Source organism: Coenobita brevimanus, chromosome 71 (assembly GCF_032717465.1).
Source record: "Coenobita brevimanus isolate Jiangsu-jjx chromosome 71, ASM3271746v2, whole genome shotgun sequence".
In the NCBI taxonomy this organism is placed as follows: domain Eukaryota; kingdom Metazoa; phylum Arthropoda; class Malacostraca; order Decapoda; family Coenobitidae; genus Coenobita; species Coenobita brevimanus.
This window is the reverse complement of record NC_137024.1, coordinates 51,387,624-51,410,418: the sequence shown is the minus strand read 5'-3', so window position 1 is coordinate 51,410,418 and position 22,795 is coordinate 51,387,624. Positions and strand designations below refer to the sequence as shown.

General features: G+C 42.6%; 1 protein-coding gene across 1 annotated transcript in view; it reads right to left on the bottom strand.

Moving 5' to 3' along the window:
- Positions 1 to 22,795, bottom strand: part of Vps13 (vacuolar protein sorting 13C) — a 1,164,731-nt gene that overhangs the window by 454,164 nt on the left and 687,772 nt on the right. Inside the window, exons 48-49 of the mRNA XM_080277871.1 lie at positions 20,471 to 20,617; positions 20,084 to 20,227 (exon numbers count right to left, since the gene is read on the bottom strand). Of these exons, the coding sequence (XP_080133997.1) occupies positions 20,084 to 20,227; positions 20,471 to 20,617 (291 nt within the window). The remainder of the gene's footprint in view (positions 1 to 20,083; positions 20,228 to 20,470; positions 20,618 to 22,795) is intronic.

Genomic DNA, 22,795 nt, shown 5'->3' with positions numbered 1-22,795 from the left:
ACACTAAAGGCCAATGGTATACATTGGAATCATCATGGCAGAGAAGCAGTTCTGCAAAAATTTATAAATTACATAGAGCTGAAGTAAGGACAGTTCTATGCTAAACAAGGCATGGGTGGGCCTATTGTATACTAAGAGATTAAACAGTTCTGAGCTCAGGGAATATGGGTTATTTGGAAACTGAGTGTGGGGACAAGATATAACCCGACAGGTTTAACAACCCAGGGGGATAGGTTTAATATCATAAACCTAATCCCCACACTCCTCAAAATTTAAAATGATTAATTGGCTCTGAGCCTGGGAAATATGGGTTATTTGGAGACTGAGTGTAGGGATAAGATATAACCCTAGAGGTTTAACAACCCAGGGAGATCGGGTTAATACCATAAACCCAATCCCTACACTCTTCAAAATTTAAAATAATCAGATAATTACTGACTTGGGGTAAATTTGTGGTTGAAATTAATAGTTAATTTAGTAAATTAGAAATCAGTCAACATGTCTATTTCCTTGTTACAGAGATCTTCTAGCAGTATGGCAGGATGGGTAATGAGAGCCATAAATAATTGCCAACAATTGTTAGATGAAATACCTCTGTCCAGGGAGAAATTAAATAGTCTCCTGAAAATACTGAAAGACTGATGGACTAAGTATGAAGAAGGTTATGTAAATTTAGAAGTGGTCATAGTAAAAGCTGATTTTAAATATCTCTTACAGTAGGAGACTACAAAATTTGAAGCTAAATTAGAAGAATATTTAACCATAGTGAAGTTACTAGAGTCAAAATTGGCTGAGACTGCCGCGGAAATACAAGTTGTGGAACAGCAGAGTAAAGCTGTATTACCACAAATTACACTTCCACAGTCTGATGGGGAGCAAAATTGGAAATCCTTTTCGGACCAATTCAAATATTTAGTTCATGATAGAACAGATCTCCCTGTTAGCAAACTTACATATCTGTAAGGACAGGTCAAGGGAAAGCCTTACAAGGTGATAAAAGAATACCAGTGGAAGAAAACAATTATGAGGTGGCCTTGACTGTCCTTAGACAAAATAACGAAGACAGAGAGCATGTTATCAACCAATTAAAGGCTCTAATTGAATTACCTATACCTACACATGATTCTGATTCCTTGCAAAATTTTAAAATTGCAATGAGTCATAATTTAAAGGCTTTAGGTACTTACGAAGACGTTAAGGCAGCAGATTGGGTACTTTCTAGAATTGTGTCCTTAAAGCTTCTACCAAAAACCAAGGATGCCTTGTACGGTGGGTACCAAAAGGATAATTTCTCCTGTGAGGAGACTGAGGAAGGCTTAATGCAACTCTATAAACATTTGCAAGGAACAGTAAAGCCTGCTGAGATTAAACAGAAGGCTAAAGCAAAGAAAAAACTCACTATCCAACTGGTTGGGAAACATAAATCAGAGAAAGCTATGTATGCGCCTAAGGAAGAGATAGGTACTTTCCTTAGCTCTTTACAGGCTGAGGATAAAATATTAAAAACAAGGGATAGACAAGCTGATGAAAATAAGGAATTAAAACCCTCCATGGTAAAGGACAGGAAAATTTGTGCATTTTGTGGTAAACAACATTCCAGTGCATCTTGTCAACATCATCCTGATTATGCTTCTAGAGTAGGAAAGTTTCAGGACCTAGAGTGTTGTATAATCTGTATGAACTCCGAGCATACTTCCACAAACTGCAAGACTAAACTCATTCTTTATTTCAAATGTAAAAGAGATCATCGTCATATTGCTTTATGCCCAAGGATGAAAAATGAGGTTCCTAAACCTGCAAGTCAATATGACAATTGCTAAAGGGAACTAGGGTGTTGTATAATCTGTTTGAACTCCGAGCATACTTCCACAGACTGCAAGACTAAACTCAATCTTTATTTCAAATGTAAAAGGGATCATCGTCATATTGCTTTATGCCCAAATATGAAAAATGAGGTTCCTAAACCTGCAAGTCAATATGACAATTGCTAAAGGGAATACTCCAGTAGTAATGCCTGCTGCAGTTCCAATAGCAGATGTGAAGGTAATGACAGAAAATAGAAACACATTAGTATGTACTCTTTTGATACGAGTGCTCAGAAAACCTTCATTTCTGCAGACATTGTGAAGAAATTTAAGTTACCTATTACTGGCAAGGTAAATCAAGCCATTACAGAATTCTTAACTACCAAGGAAGCTCAGTCTTTTGATTTGCTTAGACCTGTAATACACCTAGGCAGACATAAATGCTGCATAACAGCAGCTGTACTGGATAACATGGAGACAAGTATATATATAAAAGAACTGAAGGAAACCTCTGATCATCTACAGAGCTCAGGGATAAAACTAGCTAAATGGAATGTGGAATCAGATACCGTGGGTCCCATAAAAATGATAACTGGTTCTGATTATTGTGCGAGATTCCTACATAGGACCTTCAAGAAGAATAAGGTACAGCTGTTCAAGAGTCCAGGAGGTAACCTTATTGTGGGTCAGTTGCCTTTTCCAAAACAACTTAAAGAAGAGGCTAAACTAGTAGATTTAGTCTTTGTTACCCCTACACAGTCACTGATGGTAGCTAGAATAGGTGCAGAATTAGAACCTACTCAGATAAATGACTTGCTGGATGAAAAAATTGAACCTGTACACAAATGGTGGGACCCAGACAGTTTAGGAATACACTCTGAGGATCAACCCCTGAAGATAAAATAACTGGATTTGTATAGCCAGTCAGTGGAATTTAAGGATGGACAGTATTGGGTAGGATTACCATGGAAACTAAACCATTTGGAGCTACCAACAAATTACCAAGCAGCTAAGGCTCAGTTAAATTCTCTTCTAAGAAAGTTGGGAGACAAACCAGAACATCTAACCATACATGATAATATTATAAAAGATCAATTGAAGAATAAATTTATAGAAGAGGTAGAATTCCCTGTTAACCACAAAGAAGGACATTATTTACCACATCATGCTGTAAGCAGGGATCAGTAACTACTCCCATAAGGATTGTTTTCAACTGTAGTTGTAAAGCGTCCAAAGAATCAGCTAGCTTGAACGACTGCCTATACTCTGGACCTACACTAACAGAGAAGTTAGGGAATGTGTTACTAAGATTTAGAGAGAAACCTTATGCTTATATAGCAGACATTAGTAAGGCTCTTCTCAGAATAGGACTGAGAGAGGAGGATAGGAAATTTACAAAATTCCTCTGGCCTCAAGACCCTCAAAATGAGGATAGTCCACTGAAAACTTACTGTTTCTGATTGGTGCTCTTTGGCTCTTGTGCTAGTCCATTTCTATTTTGCAACACTTTAAAGTATTTTGGAAATGCCAAATGCCCAGAAGTAGGGCAGGTTTTTTCCATGGATAATTTGCAAGGCGTTGCTGATACAGAGTCAGAAGCATTGAAGGCAAATGAAGTTGCCGATTCCGTATGTGGGAAGGCAAATATGCCGTTACAGAGCTGGAATACAAGTTCACCACATAAAGTGCAAGAGGACTATCCAAATAATGACATTCCCAAAATTCAAAATGTGTTGGGTCATAACTGGGATACAAGAGCTGATGAAATAAGTTTGAAACCAATTAATCGTGGGTCCAGGGCGAGATGGGGCTCGGGCCTGTGCTAGAGGGTACAGGGTATTGCAGTTCCCAGGCTGCCGCTTCCGCCCAATAGAGAGGGTCCCGAACCTGGGAGTAGCGCCCCAGCAGGCTGCCCTATCAGTGTGTGTATAATGGCGGGATAGTTGCAGTGCCAAGGACCGCTTGGAGGGTGTCCCTGCAGCTGTCCTGGCAGGGTGCCCCGAGGCCACTACCACAGCCACTGGTAAGCTGGTGGGCTAGGGATCCCAGATCCATCGCCTGGACCTGGGACTGTGCAGTGAGTGGGACCTGTGCTATGTCTGTCCCCCTTTATTAATACTGAAGATGACAAAACAAAATAAGTTTCAAAGCAAGCCTGAGGACAGTAAATCACCCATGGGGATGAGGATGGGTTCATGGAATGTGGGAAGTTTGAGGGGAAGAGTGGGGGAAGTCGTTGAGGCATTCAGTAGGAGGTGGGTGGATGTAGCGTGTTTGCAGGAAGTCCGGTACAGGGGTGGATCAGCCAGAAAGATTGTTGGGAAGGACTGTTGTGATAAGTTGTTTTGGCAGGGGGGTACAGACAGATATGGAGGTGTTGGTGTGATGGTTGCGGAGAAATGGGTGGAATATGTTATGAATGTTTTGAGAGTAAGCGATAGGATATTGGTAGTGAAAATTCTGTTGGGTAGAAAGATAGCTGCGATTATATCGGCATATGTTCCATAGGCAGGATTGGATGAAGCAGAGAAAGATAGATTTTGGGAGGGGACTTAAATGGTCATGTAGGTGAAGCAGCACAAGGTTATGAAGGAGTGCATGGGGGATGTGCGTATGGTCTATGGAATGCAGAAGTGGAAAGGATACCCGAGTTTGGGGAGGCAACGGACATGATTGTGTGCAACACATATTTTAGGAAAAGAGACAGTAGGTTAATTACATATGAGTCTGGGGGAAATAGCAATCAGATAGATTATTTTCTGGTTAGGAAGGCCGATCGGAGGTTAGTGAGGGATGTTAAAGTTATAGGAAGTGAGGAGTGTGTCCAGCAGCACAAAGTATTGATTTCTGATATGGTGCTTAAAGAACAAGTGATGAAAAAAAGGACTTTGTACCTAGGAGGAAAATATGGAAGCTGAAAAACCAAGTAGTAAGGGATGCCTTCTATAGCGAGTTGAGGAGAGTGGTGGCTGAACAGGGAGCTGTAGACAGAATCGTTAATGAACAGTACAGAGCCCTCAAGAACAATTTCTTGAGAGTTACTGATGTAACATGCAGTTGGACAAGAGGACCACCAAGACATAAAGTAACTTGGTGGTGGGATGAGGGTGTAGAAGCTGCAGTTAAGGAGAAAAGAAGGCTTTTCCAGGAATGGAAGAAGGGTAGTAACAAAGAGGAATATTTGGCTGCCAAGCGTAGGGCTAGATGAGAGGTATACAGGGCAATGTCCGAGTCACACAGACTATTACTTGATAACCTAAATCATGGGGAATGGAAAAATATGATATTTAGGGTGGCAGGTCAAGTGAAGAGGGATAATCGGGATATTATAGGTGAGCAGTGTGTGAAGAATGATCAAGGAAGGGTAGTGGTGAACAGTAAGGATATTAAAGATGCATGGAGAGAGCATTATACAGTAACCGGTTGTTGAATGAGGAGTCTGACTGGGACAGGGAAGGTTTGGAGCCAGCAGATCCAGTGTCTAGCCCTTGGCCTTGATTGATACTGCTACTGTGAGTGAGGCAATACACAGGATGAGGGTGGGGAAGGCAGAAGGTGTGTCTGGGTTGACTGCCGAAATGTTGAAGGCCTCAGGCGATATAAGGGTGGGTTTAGTCACTGACCTGATAAATAGGATTATTTATGAGTGTGTTGTCCCAGATGATTGGCTGAAGAGTGTAACTGTACATGTGTATGAAGGGAAGGGTGATGCCCTGGAAAGAGGAAATTATAGAGGTATAAAGCTTTTAGATCAGATAATGAAGGTAATGGAGAGAGTTTTAGGAGGTATGATTAGAGAAAGAGTCAATATTGATGAGATGCAGTTTGGGTTTATGCCAGGTAGGGGGACCACTGATGCTATATTCATTGTTCGACAGCTTCAGTAAAAATATATTGGTAGGAGAAGGGATCTTTATTTTGTTTTTGTTGATCTGGAAAAGGCCTTTGACAGAGTCCCTAGAGAGGTGGTGAAGTGGGCAATGAGAAAGCTTGGCTTGGAGGAGTGGCTAGTTAGGGTGGTTATGGCTATGTATGTGGGTGCTCACACCCAGGTAAGAGTTAATGGAGATTTGAGTGATGAGTTTTCTGTGAATGTTGGTGTGCATCAGGGGTCAGTCTTGAGTCCCATGTTGTTTATCATGGTACTTGAAGCTCCTTCACGTGATTTAAGAAACGGACTTCCGTGGGAGTTGTTGTATGCTGATGATTTGGTGCTGATTGCAGAGAACGAAAGCGAGGTGGAGGAAAGGTTTAGGAAGTGGAAAGATGGTATGGGGCACAAGGGCTTAAGGGTTAATGCAGATAAAACAAAAGTGATGATATCTAGGGTTGGTGGCAGTACTGTCAAAGACAAGGGAGAGTGGCCATGCGCAGTTTGCCACAAGGGCGTGGGAAGTAAGTCCATCTTGTGCAGTGTGTGTGATAAATGGGTGCATAAGAGATGTAGTGGTATCAGAGGTAGACTGCGAGATAATGCTGATTTTATGTGTACGGCGTGCCGGGGTGAGCAGGTGGAGATTGTCAGACGTGAAAGGATTGAACTTGCTGGTGAATCTCTTGAGTGCGTGGAAAAGTTTTGTTATTTGGGAGGCATGTTGTGTGCTAGAGGTGGGGCTGGAGCTAGCTCTGTGGCTAGGGTGAAAAGTGGTTGGAGGAAGTTCAGAGAGCTCTTGCCTCTCCTGACATTGAGAGGACTCTCCCTACGTGCTATGGGTTCTTTGTATGCAGCATGTGTTATGAGTGTAATGCTGTATGGCAGTGAGACCTGGGCAGTGAAGGAGGAAGCTATTCGCCGGCTCAGACGTACAGAAATGACAATGATTAGGTGGATGTGCAGTGTGTCCCTGCGTCCAAGGACTGGAGGGGCTGGGTTTACAATGGAAGAGTTGAGAGGTAGGATGGGACTGGAGTGTATTGGTGTTGTGATGAGTAGGGGTAGATTGAGATGGTTTGGACATGTGGAGAGGATGTGGGATGATAATTGGGTGAGGAAGGTGAGAAGTGTTAATTTTGGGGGTGGGGTTATGAGGGGTAGACTGAGAAAGACATGGGACAAGGTCATTAAGTGTGACCTCAGGGTTAAGGGATTGAACAGGGAGGCTGCAATGGATCGTGCAGTGTGGAGAGCCGCCATTAGGTGACCAAGGCCGACACATGCAAGCATGTTGGAGTCTTTAAAAACGAAAAACAAAACGAAACGATGTCACTCTCACCAAGAAGTCCTTCTTAAGTCAGGTCTCCACGTTATTTGACCCATTAGGATTGGTCAGTCCTATAGTTATTAGGGACAAATGTTTAGTGTAAGAAGCTTGGCGAGAAAGGTTGGACTGGGACACTGAATTGGGTGAAACATATGTGGAACAATGGGAACATATCAGAAAGGTGTTTGAAAACACATTAAGCATATGTATTACCAGGAAAATAAACAGTAATGAGAAGTCACAATTACACATATTTTGTGATGCTTCTCAAAGGGCATATGGAGCAGTAGCTTATTGTGCAACAGGAGAGGATAGTAAGACTATTATGTCCAAAGCCAGAGTTGCACCAACTAAAGGAAGAACCCTACCTCAAATGGAATTGGCTTCTATAGAAGTAGGAACTAAACTGGCCAGGTATTTGACCACTACTCTTGATACTCAGTTTGAGGATATCTATATATGGACTGACAGTGAGATTTGTCTTTACTGGATAGGGAAGCAAGACAGTAAAATTCCTTTCATCTGCAACTGAGTGAAGACTATTAAAGAGCTGTCATCCAAATTTAAATTTATGCATGTATCCCCTAAACAAAATCCAACTGATCTGCTCTCGAGAGGCTTGACTGTAAAGAGACTGATCAAAGATAACTTGTGGTTTAAAGGTCCTAAATGGTTACTCACTAAAGATTGGCCTGAGCAGAAACAGTATAGTATTGCTGAGGTTGGTGTAGTAAACTTGGATCCTGTAGTACCTGAGCCAAGAAGTAATTGACATTAGCAGATTCTCAACAACAACACAACTTATCAACACTACTAAATTAGTTGTTGAATTTTTGAATAAGAAACTGGGGTTTCAGAAGATTGATTCCATAGAATATTGGCTGAAAATGATACAAAGGAATTATTACGGAGAGATATATGACCTTTTAGGCAAGGGCACTGGAAACAAGAATAAGCTGATAAGAGATTTAGGCTTGTTCTTAGACGGAAAGGGTCTAATAAATGCCGGGGCCAAATAATAAAGGCTGATTTGCCTCTCCAAACTAGACATCCCACATTATTACCTACGAGCGATCAGTTTGTACAGTTAATTGTAAAGGAAGCCCATGATCTGACTCTTCACTGAGGTGTGCCGTAGACTTTGGCTTGAATCCGGGAAGGGTATTGGATCCCTATGGGTAGACAGGTCATAAAGAAATATCTCAAAGGTTGCATTACATGTAGGAGGTATGAACAACGACCATATGACTATCCAGGACCACCTGCTTTACCAAGGGATAGGGCAAATGTAAGTCAGCCCTTCAAAGTAACTGGAGTTGATTACACAAGGGCTATAACTGTTACGGGTGAGGGAACTCCCCATTAGTGTATATGTCTTTTTACTTGCACCTACACAATGGCAGTCCATCTAGAAAGGGCAGAAGATTTAAGTTCAGAGACATACCTGAACGCATTTAGAAGATTTGCCACTAGAAGGTCTTGTCCTAGTAAATTATTAAGCGACAACGGAAACAATTTCGTTGGAGCAGCACCTCTACTTTTAAATATAATGAATGACCCAAAGGTTATGTCGGCACTGGGAATCCAAAACTGTACTTGGCAATTCATAGCACCATGGCAAAATGGATTTACCGAATGAATGATTGGCATTGTGAAGAACTGCCTTAGGAAAACCTTACACGAACTAAGATCACAAGAAAGGAGTTAAGAACAGTGATAGCTGAAATTGAAGCTAGGATTAATGACAGACCCTTAACTTATCTAGATGACACTAGTGTTTCGACTGAGGCCTTGACACCGGTTCACATGTTATATGGCAGAAAGCTCTATCCAGTGCCTTGTGTTGATATCCAGGAGAAAGTAAATGATCCTACCATAGAAAATAATGAATTAGGACAACATCTGCAGGAGGGATATCAATGTCTGAAAAAAGTATTGGACACCTGGAATACACATTGGAGCGAAATATATCTTTTGAGCCTACGAGAAAGATTTTATGGGGCTCAGGCTGCCAGCAACAAGTCTGTTATAAACATAGGAGATGTGGTCTTAGTAAAAACCGAACAACCAAGATCCCAGTGGCCATTAGCTAAAGTGATCTCCATGCACTCAGAATCAGAGGGGGTGCTGAGACTCGTAAAAATAAAATGTAGGGGACTTACCAACATAAAAACTATTGATAAACTGGTACCCCTTGAGTTAATGGTTACCCTGGAGACAGTCAATGATGGAGACCAAATGGGTCAAGATGCGTGACCTAGAAGGGCCACAGCACAGGGTTCTCGAGACCTATGGAGTGTACTCCTGGCAAAGAGTCACATTACATGATACAGCGTATCATTTTTTGTCTGGCCCCAAAACTGTGGGAAATATTTTCCCCCAGAGCGGTTGCACTCGTTACTTTTTAAAATAGTCGTCCCTGGTTAGAAGAAGAGGAAAACCTCGAGAGCGTTAATAGCTATTCAGCGGTTTTTATAACCCAGAGATTACGTTCTCTTTAATAATTCTTATTATTAATAAATTAAATGCTACTGCGTTTAACCCTTGTGGACAACTATTTTGTAAATACAGTAATCACTCTAATATCCGGACGCCCAATAACCGAACATCTCCACTACCCGGACCTTATCGTCCTGGGATCCAACATCCCCCCCCCAAAAAAAAAAAAAAAAAAAAAAAAAAATTGCCGTCCGTAATTTGAACTTGCCGCGCGCGCCGCGGGAGAGCATTGTTTTGGTTCGTCATTCCTCCGACGTCCGATAGAGCGCCGCTGCATCCTCCCCACTTCCCACCTGTCTCTCACCGTGACTGGACCTACGCTCTTCGCAATGGCTGCCCACGTGCTCGCTTTTGTGGTGGTGCCGTACTTGCTGCAAGGCCTCCTGCTGCTCTCGGCCCTCCTCTTAGTGTGTGTGATGATGGCCCCGCCACCTAAGAAAAGGAAGAGAGTGGTGTTGACTCTGGAAAAGAAGAGGGAGATATTGGAGAAAGTTGATGCGGGTTGGTCTTCTTCACGCATTCTCCGCGAGTATAACCTGGCCCGGTCGACTTTGTTCGATGTCAAACGTTCCCGAGACAAACTCATGCAGTACATGGCTGACTTCTCGTCGAGAAGCAAATGCAACGTGGAAAGCAAGGTTATGTTTACCCCCAAGTTTGCAGAAATCGACCGATCCACGTTGATTTGGTACCGACAGCAACGTGCAGCTAGTGTGATGGTACGTGGAACGGAGCTGAAGGCTGCTGCTGAGAAGTTTGCAAGGCTTCACGACGCCCAAGACTTCAAGGCATCCGAGGGTTGGCTCTTCGCGTTCAAATTGCGACATGGCATTACTAACAGTAAAGCACATGGCGAAGCATTGGAAGCTAATGAGGATGGAGTTGACGAGTTTCGGCACAAAGTGAAGGGCTTGATCGACAGGGAGTGCCTAACTCTCGGTCAAGTCTACAACGCTGACAAAACTGGCCTATTCTATCGCTCGCTGCCAACGAACACTCTAGCCGAGGAGACAGAGAAGCGTGTACCTGGCCGCAAGCTTTCTAAGGAACGGATATCTGCTTTGTGTTGTGCCAGTGCTAACGGCATGCACCGGCTTAAGCCCATTGTTGTTGGCCATGCAAAGCAGTCTCGGTGCCTTCGTGGGGTGATGGATGTCCTTCCTGTCGTATGGTACTATTCTTTGAAAGCATGGTTCACAGCTGTGATTTTCAAAGACTGATTTCACCGTCACTTCGTCAAGGAGGTCATCCAGTACCAGACGAAGACACTGGGAATCCCTCGCGACCAGGTAAAGGCTCTCCTTCTGCTCGACAATGCACCTGCCCACCCGTGCGACAAGGACTTGGTTGCTGAGAATGGCCGTATTAGGTGCATGTTTCTGCCACCTAATACGACTGCTCTCATTCAACCCATGGACCAAGGAGTGATCGTGGCAACAAAGCGCCTGTACCGTCGGAAGTTCCTGGACGAGGTGATGGTTGTTCTCGAGGACGAGGATGAGAGCAGGGAAGGACGTGACACTCGAGGCAAGCGGACTTTGGAAAACCTTCGCCGCTACAACATCGTCTGAGCTGTACAACTGGGCTAGTGCATGGAAGGAAGTCCCTGTGAAAACTCTTCAAAATGGTTGGTCTCATCTGCTTCTCGGAACAGATGTGGAGTACGATTTTCTGGGCTTTGACATGGATGACTTCCATGCATGGCTACGTACGCACGGCGACGTTGTTGATGTGGACGATGTGCGTGAGTGGTTGGATGACGACGAGGGCGATCCTGGGTATCAGACGTTGTCTGATATCGAGATCGCGTCTTCGGTTGCTGGTGTCAGTCCCGAACTTGAAGATTCCGACGACGAAGGCGACGATGATGTGGACTCCTCTCAGCAAGACACTACTCCAGCCATCCCCAAGCTGAGCGCACTCCGGGAACATCTAGAGTTCGTCCTAGACTACCTGGAACACCTGGACTGCGACAGGGAGATAGGGCCCTTGGGACTCGTGGAGGAAGTGTGTGCTTTCAGGCAGCGCATCATCAATCGCCAGAATTGTCGGTCCTTGCGTCAGTCAAGGACTGACAGTTTTTTCAGGCCCGTGCCCCCCGCTGTGCCAAGCCCTGGCTCCACTCCATTGCCTCCCCAAGACAGGCCCTCATGCTCCGAGCCACAGCCCAGCACATCAGCTACAGTGGAGTCACCGCTCGACGTGAGTTTGCGGCTTTCCTCAGAGTCTTCTGCAGTCGGTACGCCATCACCACGACCCAGCAATGCACCCCTTGGTCACCTGCCAGTGATACTCTCAGACTCTGACAGTGAATAAACAGCAAGAACTTCTCCACTAGACCACATGGGGAATTTTGAGTGTTGTGCAGTGAAAAAAACGGTGTGTTGTGTTAAGGTTTTCAAGTTGAGAAAAAAGACTCAGTAGAAAAGAAATTTACCGTAACTAACCTTCTTTGTTTTGGCTTTGGAAAATAAAAAAAACTTGGGAAAAGTTAATGTGCAACACAAAATTACAATGGAACATTATTTGGACTAAAGTGAACACTGTGAAGAGAACGGACTTCTGTGTGTTATTGACTAAGTTCAGTGCAAGACTTCAGGAAGAGTGTACTGCAAGTGCTTCAGGAAATCGTTCTTACTGTCAGAGTCCGAGAGGAGGCGGTTATTCATCGAGGTGGCCAGGGACTTGCTGTAAGTAGCCAGAATGTTTCATACTGTACTTTTTTCCATACTATACTTACCAGAATGTTTCATACTGTACTTTTTTCCATACTATACTTACCTCATGCATGTGCAGTAGGAATGTGTTTTTCAGAGTTAGGCTAGGTTAGGGTCCATAAGTACCAGAATGTTTATTAATGTATGAACATACTTCTAAACCCTCATTTTATGTTTCTTTTGCATTTATTTCAGTCATTTATGTGCCTTATTGGTGTGATTTGGGTGTTAAATAGGTGCTATGCATGTCCAGAGGGAGTTGTATAGGTGTTTCTCTGAGTTAGGGTCCACAAGTACAAGTCCATAAGCTGGGGCCCAATATCCGGACGAAACCAATAACCGAACCTACCGATGGCTCTATTACTCCGGATACTGGAGTGATTACTGTATATATAATTACTTGGAAAGTTTCATGGACTTAAACTGCGTCTGCATGGTAGATGACATGTCCTGAGGATGAAAAGCCCTCACATGAAAAGCAGATGTGGGTTTAACATATTTACACTGATAAAGGGAATATTTGGCTTGGCTTTAGTTTAATTAAAACTAAGATTAATTAGTTAGATTCATCTTGTATATATCATGATGTAATCTAACTGTATTTAGCATTGTAATTAATAAGTAGTTGGCACCTCTTCAAATCCTATGAAGGAGAAGAAGCCTGCCATGTTAGTCACTCTGCTTTTAGATCTGGTTCATGTAGCACGTTGTAAATATGCAATTCAAGGATGCCTGGCAGCCCAGGCAACCGACCGAAAACATCAGGCTCGTCATCATCTGTTGTCCGACTTTTTCTAGCTAAGTAACCTTTTCGATTTGCCCAAATCAATGGGGAATTGGCTAGGAGATAGAAGAATAATAACTTAGGTGAGTTGGAATATCAATTACACCTAATACGAGCCTCCACAAACTCCTTAAAGTTGCCAGTGTTCACCAGATAACTAAATTGCGTGGGGTCACTACCCACTCACAGCTGGTATACCTTCCTTTAAAAAAAAATTCTATCGGGATTATTACTCATGCATAAAGCACTATCATCATCATCATCATCATCATCCGGACCTGCTTTCCCACCCAAGGGAAGGGTGAGGAGTAGCAATGTCCAGACAGAACAAACTTGCCTAATTCAAATAGGCCACACTTCCATTCACTCATCATTCAAGCCCTGGAATCCTGGCTCTGCCGGATACACCAAAAAACATTCGCCACATTCTGCAGCTTCTTGCAAACGTATCCGATTGCGTCAATCTGGATGCTGCCATGCTCACAAGGGGTGCCAAAATCCCTGATCATGCATTTCTCTTCACAACATTCATCCAGCCCGCCCAATCTCTTGTCAGTTCCCTAGCCTCACTGACTTCCAAACCTCTCTTCCTCAAACACTCATCCACCATAACTCTCCACCTTCTCCTTGGCCTACCTCGCCTCCTCCCTCCTTCAAAATTCGCTCAGGTATACCTTTTTCACTACTCTATTGTTATCCATTCTTTCCACATGACCATACCATCTCAGGACACTCTCTTCGATTCTGGTGTCCACAGACTTCCTCACTGCACATCTTTCACAAATCACACTATTTTGTATCCTATCCACCCTCTGTACTCCACATACATTCCTTAACAGTCCCATCTCCACTGCTCTTACTCTTGACTTTTTATTTTCATGCCACACCATAGCCTCACACCCATATGTTAGAGTTGGCAATAACACTCCCTCATGTAAGCCTTGTGCAGCTGCAACACTCAAGCCTCTGTTTCTTATCAAGGCCTTCATTGCACCAGCTACTTTTTTTCCCTGTGTCACTCTGCTTTCAACTTCTTTTGCACATTTTCCTCTCTTTTCTATCACTGTACCCAAGTATTTGAACTCTCTCACTATTTCCAGTTTCTCTCCATTCACTGTGACATCACACTGGGAGTCCCTTTCTCTCTCAATAACCATCACTTAGCATTATACCAGTATAATATTCATCGTAGATATTTTACTGATGATCTAAATGAGATTTACGTTGAAAAGCTCTCCACTGAGTTTACTAAAAAGCATGAAAGCTTATTGTGTGTTTTTGCATTTAGCACATTTTTACCAAGTGTTATGAATCTCAGTTGTTGAAAAAACATATCATACAGTTTCCAAAGATTGTAATCTTTCATCTGACAAATCCTTACATGATTCTATCCATTATACACTTAATAACAGTAAGAACTGTACGACCAAAATCTTATGGGGCCGAGATCAGCCAACCCGAATTTTTAACCCCTAAACCGCGGGCTTGTTTTGCTTTGTCTTGCGGCTCCCGCGGTCAATTTCGGGCTCCGAAAGACTCGCTAAAAATATTTGCCAAAAATCAGTTATTAGTCCTAGAATATTAAAATTACATATGCATGTGGCACATACCTTCAGCTTTCTCCTGGGATGTTTGTTGAGCCTTCGTCAAGTACCGTAGGACTTGTGGAGACCTCTGAAGTTGGGTAACAAAGTCTACACTTTACACTTCCCGACAACCCGTAATATGATTACCATAGCCTGATATTATCACTAGAAACACTATTCTATGATTCTCAAATAGTTTGGAATCCATACTCCAAAAAAAAAAAATACTGTGAAAGCAATGAAAATTACGAGGGTGTATGACCTTCCCACTTGGGCTCGTTCGCCGCTGGTGTTCTGTCATTTATTATTAAAAAAAAAACACTCACACTTTATATTCCTATTACTATATAACACTTATATATATCTACAGTCTTTATCCATAAGTTTCCTTCAGTCTCTATCTATCTATCTATTGCCAGACGCCTCAATCCCGTTTGGGGTGGCCACAAACAAATCGCCTCCAAGTCGCCCTGTCCCCCGCCATTTCACTCCCCTGCTCCCAACTCACACCCCCCTCTCTCATATACCTCTCCACCCCATCTCTCCATCTCATCCTCGGCCTCCCCCTCCCTCTTTCCCCGTCCACCTCACTCACATACACTCTCTTCGTCAGTCTTTGACCCTCCATCCTCTCCACATGGCCAAACCACCTCAGTGTGTTCCTCATAACGCTTCCTATCACATCCACATCCACACCACAACGCTCCTTTATATCCTCATTCGTTAGCCTGTCTCTCCATGTGACTCCTTCAGTAATAGTAGTTTATTGTCACTGTAGGCATTCAATTTCTCTTTCAGTAAAATACGTAGCATTCACTTTCTCATCCTGTATACTAGCGTTGAGAGTGAATCTGTCACTTTCATTTTCACTTTCATAACTCATAGTATTCATACATGCTAGAATGAAACTTTCACTTGCATTACTCCTAGTATATATACTCGTATTCTTATAATACTACTCATTTACATTTCTATTTACATTCTCTATTTTATTTACGTTATTTACATTTCTATTTTATTTACACTGTGTTAGGCACTGTCACTTGCAGTAACTTATAAAACTATTTTCCACTGTTCACTTATATTTACATTCACTGCTTTCACTTGCTGTTTACACATTATTTACATTTCCACTTGCACTGTTTTACTCACCAGAAAGATTGTAGTCACTCTCTATCATTTGTCAGCCCTTTACCTCTTTCCACACGAGGTTTAGTAGGGGGTAGAGGTCACAGGGCCCTTTGCATGGGGCTAAAAAGCAGCGGAATTTGACAGGCGCGAATCCGACGTACTTTCACCTTGAATGACGACAGTAAACTGATACTGGTGGCCTGGCTAGGGGGAGTGCAATACTGCCAACGTCAGCCTTGTGACAGCTGCTAATATATAGCTATGAAATGATTGGCAGGAAATCTAGACAATACATAATAAATTAGGTAGTTCCAGGTGAATGTAAATATCACTTAGGCTTCTCCCTTCCTTTCTTATATACAGTATATTTTTATTACGAGAATAGATTATACGGCATATTTCAAGGGGAAATAAACAGCAAAAATTAGCAAACGAGTGCACGTGAGGTGTTGTCAGGTGATAATTAGCCAATTCCAGGTGTATGGTACTCTCACTTACCTTATTTCTTTTTTGTATATATTATTTGGTATAAGAATAGGGCATAGGGCTTATTTCAATGGATGAAATCAGTGGAAAATTCCAGGGAAGATTTACTTAGCGTAGCACGGCCGGGCAGGCGAGAGGAGAGGGTAATGGAGGGGAAGTAGGGAGGGGAGTCAAGAATGGGGAGAAATGGCTAAATTGTCAACAATGGATGGGAGTACAGATGAGATTAGGAGTGCTGACTAGTGTTGGACATTGGCAGTACTGATAGATGATACAAGCCACCACTTGAAAGCCTGGGCGAATTCAAAATAACACAGAATCACAAAAGTGACGCCCCGCGGTATGATCCCTTGCTCCCAAGTGTCACGAAAGTGATGCCCCGCAGTTAAGGGATTAAAGGCATGACATTCCTCTTGCTTTGAGAAAAAGTCTCAGTTGTACTACAGTCTATTTTTCCATATATATTTTACCCGCGCAGTGGACCAAGACACTATATTTTCCAGAATCATTGGGTAATTTCAAAAGGCGAGGGAGTCAGGTGTGGTGTACACACACCATCAGCGCTGCCCTGGGCCCCTGGTGGCGGGCGCACAAACTACGCCATGTTACCCACAAGAAAGTGCCTCCACATGAGCTCAGTGGGTTCCTATGGTCATCGATTGTTTAAGTACCATATTTCCTTCATTTCTTATGTAAGATACAATTTCTTTATACTCATTTACAGTTTTTCCTTAAAGATACATTCACCACCTAAAAACATTACAGTGATCAATACACAGGCAACATAATAATCGTATGTAGGTTGCTGGTTCTTTGAAAGCAGTGACAAGAAACAGGGAAGTGAGCATGGAAGTGAAAAAGTTACTCCATGACAGTATTGTGATACCAACTCTAACGTATGGAAGTGAAGCTTCGACGTTGTTGGAAGGACACAAGTCAAGAGTGAGAGCAGTGGAAATGAGTTATTTAAGAGGAGCCTGTAGAGTCACATGGAGAGACAGGCTGACGAATGAGGATATGAAGGACCGTTGTGGTGTGGATGTGGATGTGATAGGAAGCATTATGAGGAACACACTGAGGTGGTTTGGCCATATGGAGAGGATGGAGGGTGAAAGACTGACGAAGAGAGTGTATGCGAGTGAGGTGGAAGGGGGAAGAGGGAGGGGGAGGCTGAGGATGAGATGGAGGGATGGGGTGGAGAGGTATATGAGAGAGGGGGGGTGTGAGTTGGGAGCAGGGTAGCGAAATGGAGGGGGACAAGGCGACGTGGAGGCGATTTGTTTGTGGCCACCCCAAACGGGATTGAGGCATCTGGCAATAGATAGATAGATACACAGATTGTCCCTAAACTGAGATGGATGCAACCTTCCATTTCTATAATATTTTGATAAAGAAGTCATTTTTTCTCCAGTATTATATGTAGATAAATAAAAAAATATCCTATTTTCAGTAAAGTAACAAAAAAATTGTATACCAGAGAGTAATTCAAGTTGACCCCACTTCTGCATTTAACATTAAGTTATCTGGTGAGCAGTGGCATCTTTTTTCCAGTTTGTGGGGGCTCCTATCCTCCTAAGAGACTTATGTGAATTTACTTAAGGTAGTGTCAGACTAACACTCGTCAGACAAAGGAGTGTATAAACAATTTCTGACAGGATCAAAGCTATGAAGAAAAACTAGAAAAACTGAACTTGCCAACATTACATGGGAGAAGGAAAAAAGGAGAAATGATTATGCTATATCAATGCATCTCAGGGAATGAGAAAATAGACATCAATGAGTATATAACCTAAGGAGAGGCATCAGCATGAGGACACCGCAATAAACTGCTTTAAGAGGGATGTAACAAAGATGTAAAGAAACTTGGTTTCTCAAATAGGGCAACTGATCAGTGGAATGCACTACCGAATGATATAGTGTGTGCCAAAACTATTCACAAATTTAAGGATATGTATGATAAAAATGGTTTATTACATGAGACAGTATGAGCCTGACTCCTCTCTGTAAAGATACAATTAGGTATGAACAGCAATGTGTGAAAAGCCTGTGATGCTGTTGCTATTGCTGATTAAGAGCATCACACCATAGTTATGCAACTGCCCCTGCAGGGTTATCCTATGCAATGAACCCATGTTCCCTTGCACTAGAGAGTGCCTTGCCATATCAAACTGTGAGGAAAAGTGTGGAGGTTTGGTTTATGGAGGGAGCCTGCATTTTCATCTCTCCATCCAGTTAGAATGGGTGCTACAGCAGGCTTTACCCCATGATCTGGTTATATGGTTATCACCCATCAATGTAAATGGTTTCCTGGCTTACAGTAAAACAATAGGCTTGTCACTCAGTGCAGAGCCACCTGGAGAGGATGGAAGAACAATAAAAAGAGAAAAGACAGAAAGAGAGAAGTGTGAAAAGAGGAGGGCAGACAGAGACAAAATGATAAAAGGGAGAAAAAGGCAGCACTACATCATGTGAAAGGATGATGGTTGCCACCACCTGCCACTAAGCCCATGCAGTAAAAAATATGAATGCCAAATTATATCATTTTCACTTGTATTTCATAGACTAACATATTGTCCCAGCACCCAGGTAAGAGTGAACGGAGATTTGAGTGATGAGTTTTCCATGAATGTTGGTGTGCATCAGGGGTCAGTTTTGAGTCCCATGTTGTTTATCATGGTACTTGAAGCCCTCTCATGTGACTTTAGAAACAGACTCCCGTGGGAGATGTTGTATGCTGATGATTTGGTGTTGATTGCAGAAAACGAAAGGGAGGCAGAGGAAAGGTTTAGGAAGTGGAGAGATAGTATGGGGCACAAGGGCTTAAGGGTAAATGCAGATAAAACACAAGTGATGATATATAGGGTTGGTGGTGGTACTGTCAAAGACAAGGGAGAGTGGCCATGCGCAGTTTGCCACAAGGGCGTGGGAAGTAATTCTATCTTGTGCGGTGTTTGTGATAGATGGGTGCACAAGAGATGTAGTGGTATCAGAGGTAGACTGCGAGATAATGCTGATTTTATGTGTACAGCGTGTCTGGGAGGGTAGGTGGAGATTGTCAGGTGTGAAAGGATTGAACTTGCTGGTGAATCTCTTGAGTGTGTGGAAGAGTTTTATTATTTGGGAGACATGTTGTGTGCTGTAGGTGGGGCTGGAGCTGGCTCTGTGGCTAGAGTGAGAAGTGGTTGGAAGAAGTTCAGGGAGCTGTTGCCTCTTCTGACACTGAGAGGGCTCTCCCTACGTGCTACGGGGTCTTTGTATGCAGCATGTGTTAGGAGTGTAATGCTGTATGGTAGTGAGACCTGGGCAGTAATGGAGGAGGATATTCGCCGGCTCAGACATACAGAAATGACAATGATTAGGTGGATGTGTAGTGCGTCCCTGCATGCAAGGTGACCAAGCCCTGGGTTTACGATGGAAGAGTTGAGAGGTAGGATAGGGCTGGATTGTATAGGTGTTGTGATGAAGAGAGGTGGATTGAGATGGTTTTGACATGTGGAGAGGATGGGGGATGATAATTGGGTAAGGAAGGTGAGAAATGTTAATATTGGGGGTGGGGTTATGAGGGGTAGATCGAGAAAGACATGGGACAAGGTCATTAAGTGCGACCTCAGGGTTAAGGAACTGAACAGGGAGGCTGCGATGGATCGTGCAGCGTGGAAAGCCGCCATTAGGTGACCAAGCCTGATGCATGCAAGCATGTTGGAGCCTTTAAAATCAAAACGAACGAAATGAACTGTACTAAAATGCAGGAAATTATATGAGTGTACTAAAGTACAGCAGATAGGTATTAGGAAAATAACTTTTAAACTGTCATTATGATAAATATGACTGGCAGAATAAGAACATGCATTTAGGCAGGGAGATAGATGTCAACCTTAGCAGTGAAAGATGCAGCCATAACAGGGTCCAAGGTGGGGAAGGCCTCAAAATCCACATCATCTGCATCTGGTGAGACAGCTGGAGATGTAACAGCTGATGGACTGCAGGATTCCTCACCAGAAGATGGGTCATAATTAACCTAGTGTGTGAAACAAATACCAAATGCAAATGGTAGCAGTGTACTCATTACAGAGACAAAAATAATCAGGTACCATTCCATATTATTATTGCAGTTCAAAACAAATACTTCACAATGAACAGTTTTATCCAACAAACAAATACAAAAGTTTTCATTATTTACCATTATACAGTAATACAAAATGTATACAGTAATCACAAAATGGTCACCCATAGAGCTGTGCATTGCATGAGTGCCCCTGACCTCAAAATTTATTGTCCAAGGAGTGTGGCGATCTACAGTGGGTGAGGTATCATGTTCTGGCTCAACTGGTTCCAGCAGAGGCTCCCACACTGCTAGTCGAGGGTTGAAGTATGCAATCTCAACAATGATACTCCCTTCCACTTTAATCTGTAATGTACATTAATCTGTGAAAATAATGTAATTATTCTTATAACAAAAAATGAAAGTCAACTGAATTTTAAGTAGGTGAATACACTATGTGTTTTTCTGTAAATATCAGTTCAAATATTCAAAGCAACATATTGCATATTACTACACATAGCACTGTATATAACACATGTGGCCCTTGGCGCCAAGGGGTTGTTCTAACTACATCATGTTCAGAACAAATCACAAAGCTGAACTTTCTGTACCATAACATTGTTTACTGTACACCCAAATGACTATTTCTGTCAAGCAATATAAAAATGTTAAAAACATTCCCACGAACTATCCTATATAACATGCGTTAAGAGGCACGACTGACTGGTTGATAGTCACAAAGAAGAGATAACAATAACATTTTTGACCGTTAAAAAGTTTCTTTCTAAATATCATTAATATACAGTAGAAATGATTCAAGCACCATGGCTGCTGTAACATTATCAGCCATCTAATTCTATGGAGTGGTTTGGCAACAAGCAATGGAACTGGAATCCCTTAATTAATTTATCTGTCATCTACATTGACACAGCATACAGGTACTTGACCCGATCACAGTGTCCTTGCAGATTCTGTCTGCATATACCATGATTAGGCCTACTTTAAATGCAGTATCTATACCAGTGCATAGATACTGTACAGTATCACCCAATCTTTTATTGCCTATCAGGAGAATGGAGACTCTCCTCTCGGATACTTAGACATTAAAGGCTAGTGACCAGTCACTTGTCCCCCAGTAGCACTGTGTGAGTAATATATCCCATCCATCCCATGGATATAAAGCTTTATGGGACACCATCTGGTTGCGGTGATTTAACCTGTTAGACCAATAAGCATTTATATGGGTATATAGTTACCACATAACATAATATATGGTTCTTTGAAATGCAAGAAACATTTTGGCTTGTCACTAAGTGTACAGTCACCTGGGTAGTACTTTAGGTGAATGGACTCTTCCTAGATGTTCTTGATGAGCTTCCTGCAAATAAAATCCAAAGCTCTTGCCCATTCCAACACCTCTGGTATCACTTAAATGATATTTCTGCCATGATGATGCATTTGTGCAGGAACACTGCCTGTATGGTGTATACTATGCTCACACCACTGAATGCTGACTGGTGCAGATCACATTTATGTGTCTGATGACCTTGCCGCTAGTAAGAGATAAGTTGCCACATGTTGCTTTCTCATAAATTGTGTGGGAGTATGTCACTGTTTCATTTCAGTTATAAATGCTCCAACATGCTTGCATGCATCAGTCTTGGTCACCTAACGACGACTCTCCACGCTGCTCGATCTCTGGCAGCCTCCCTATTTAGTTCCTTATCCCTGAATTTACACCTTATGACCTTGTCCCAAGTCTTTTTCGATCTGCCACTCGTAACCCTACCTAAAATATTCATACCTCTCACCTTCCACATGTAGTTATCTTCCATTCTCTCTGCATGCCGGAACCATCTCAATCTACCCTTTCTCATCACAATATTAATACTCATACATTCAAGTCCTGTCCTTCCTCTCAACTCTTCATTTGCAATCCTTGCCCCACCCCTAGGTATCACTACATTCATCTAATCATTGTCATTTCTGTGCTTTTGAGCCTATGAATATCCTCTTTCTTTACTGCCTAGGTCTCAATACCGTACAGCATTTCACTTCTAACCCAAGCTGCATACATGGACCCCACAACACAAAGGGAGAGCTTTCTCAATGTTAGGAGAGGCAACACCTCCCTGGACTTCCTCCACCTTCTTACTCTAGCCCTACTTCCAGCACTTAACATATCCCCAAAATAACCAAACTCCTACACACACTGAAAAGCCTCTCTAACAAGATTGATCTTTTCCCACCTCTCAATTTCTGCATGTTCTTGCCTGCACATTGCACGCACAAAATCTGCAGTATTTCACAGCCTCCCTCTAATACCATTACATCTCTTATCCACCCACTTATCACAATTACTGTAAAAGATGAGTTACTTCCCGCACCCTTGTGACAAACTGCACATCGCCACACTCCCTCTGTTTTGACATACCACCACCACCACCTCTAGGTGTCATCACTTTTGCATTTTCCACATTTACTCTCAAACCCTTGTACCCCATTTCATCTCCACTTCCTCAGTCTTTTCTCTGCCTCCCTCTC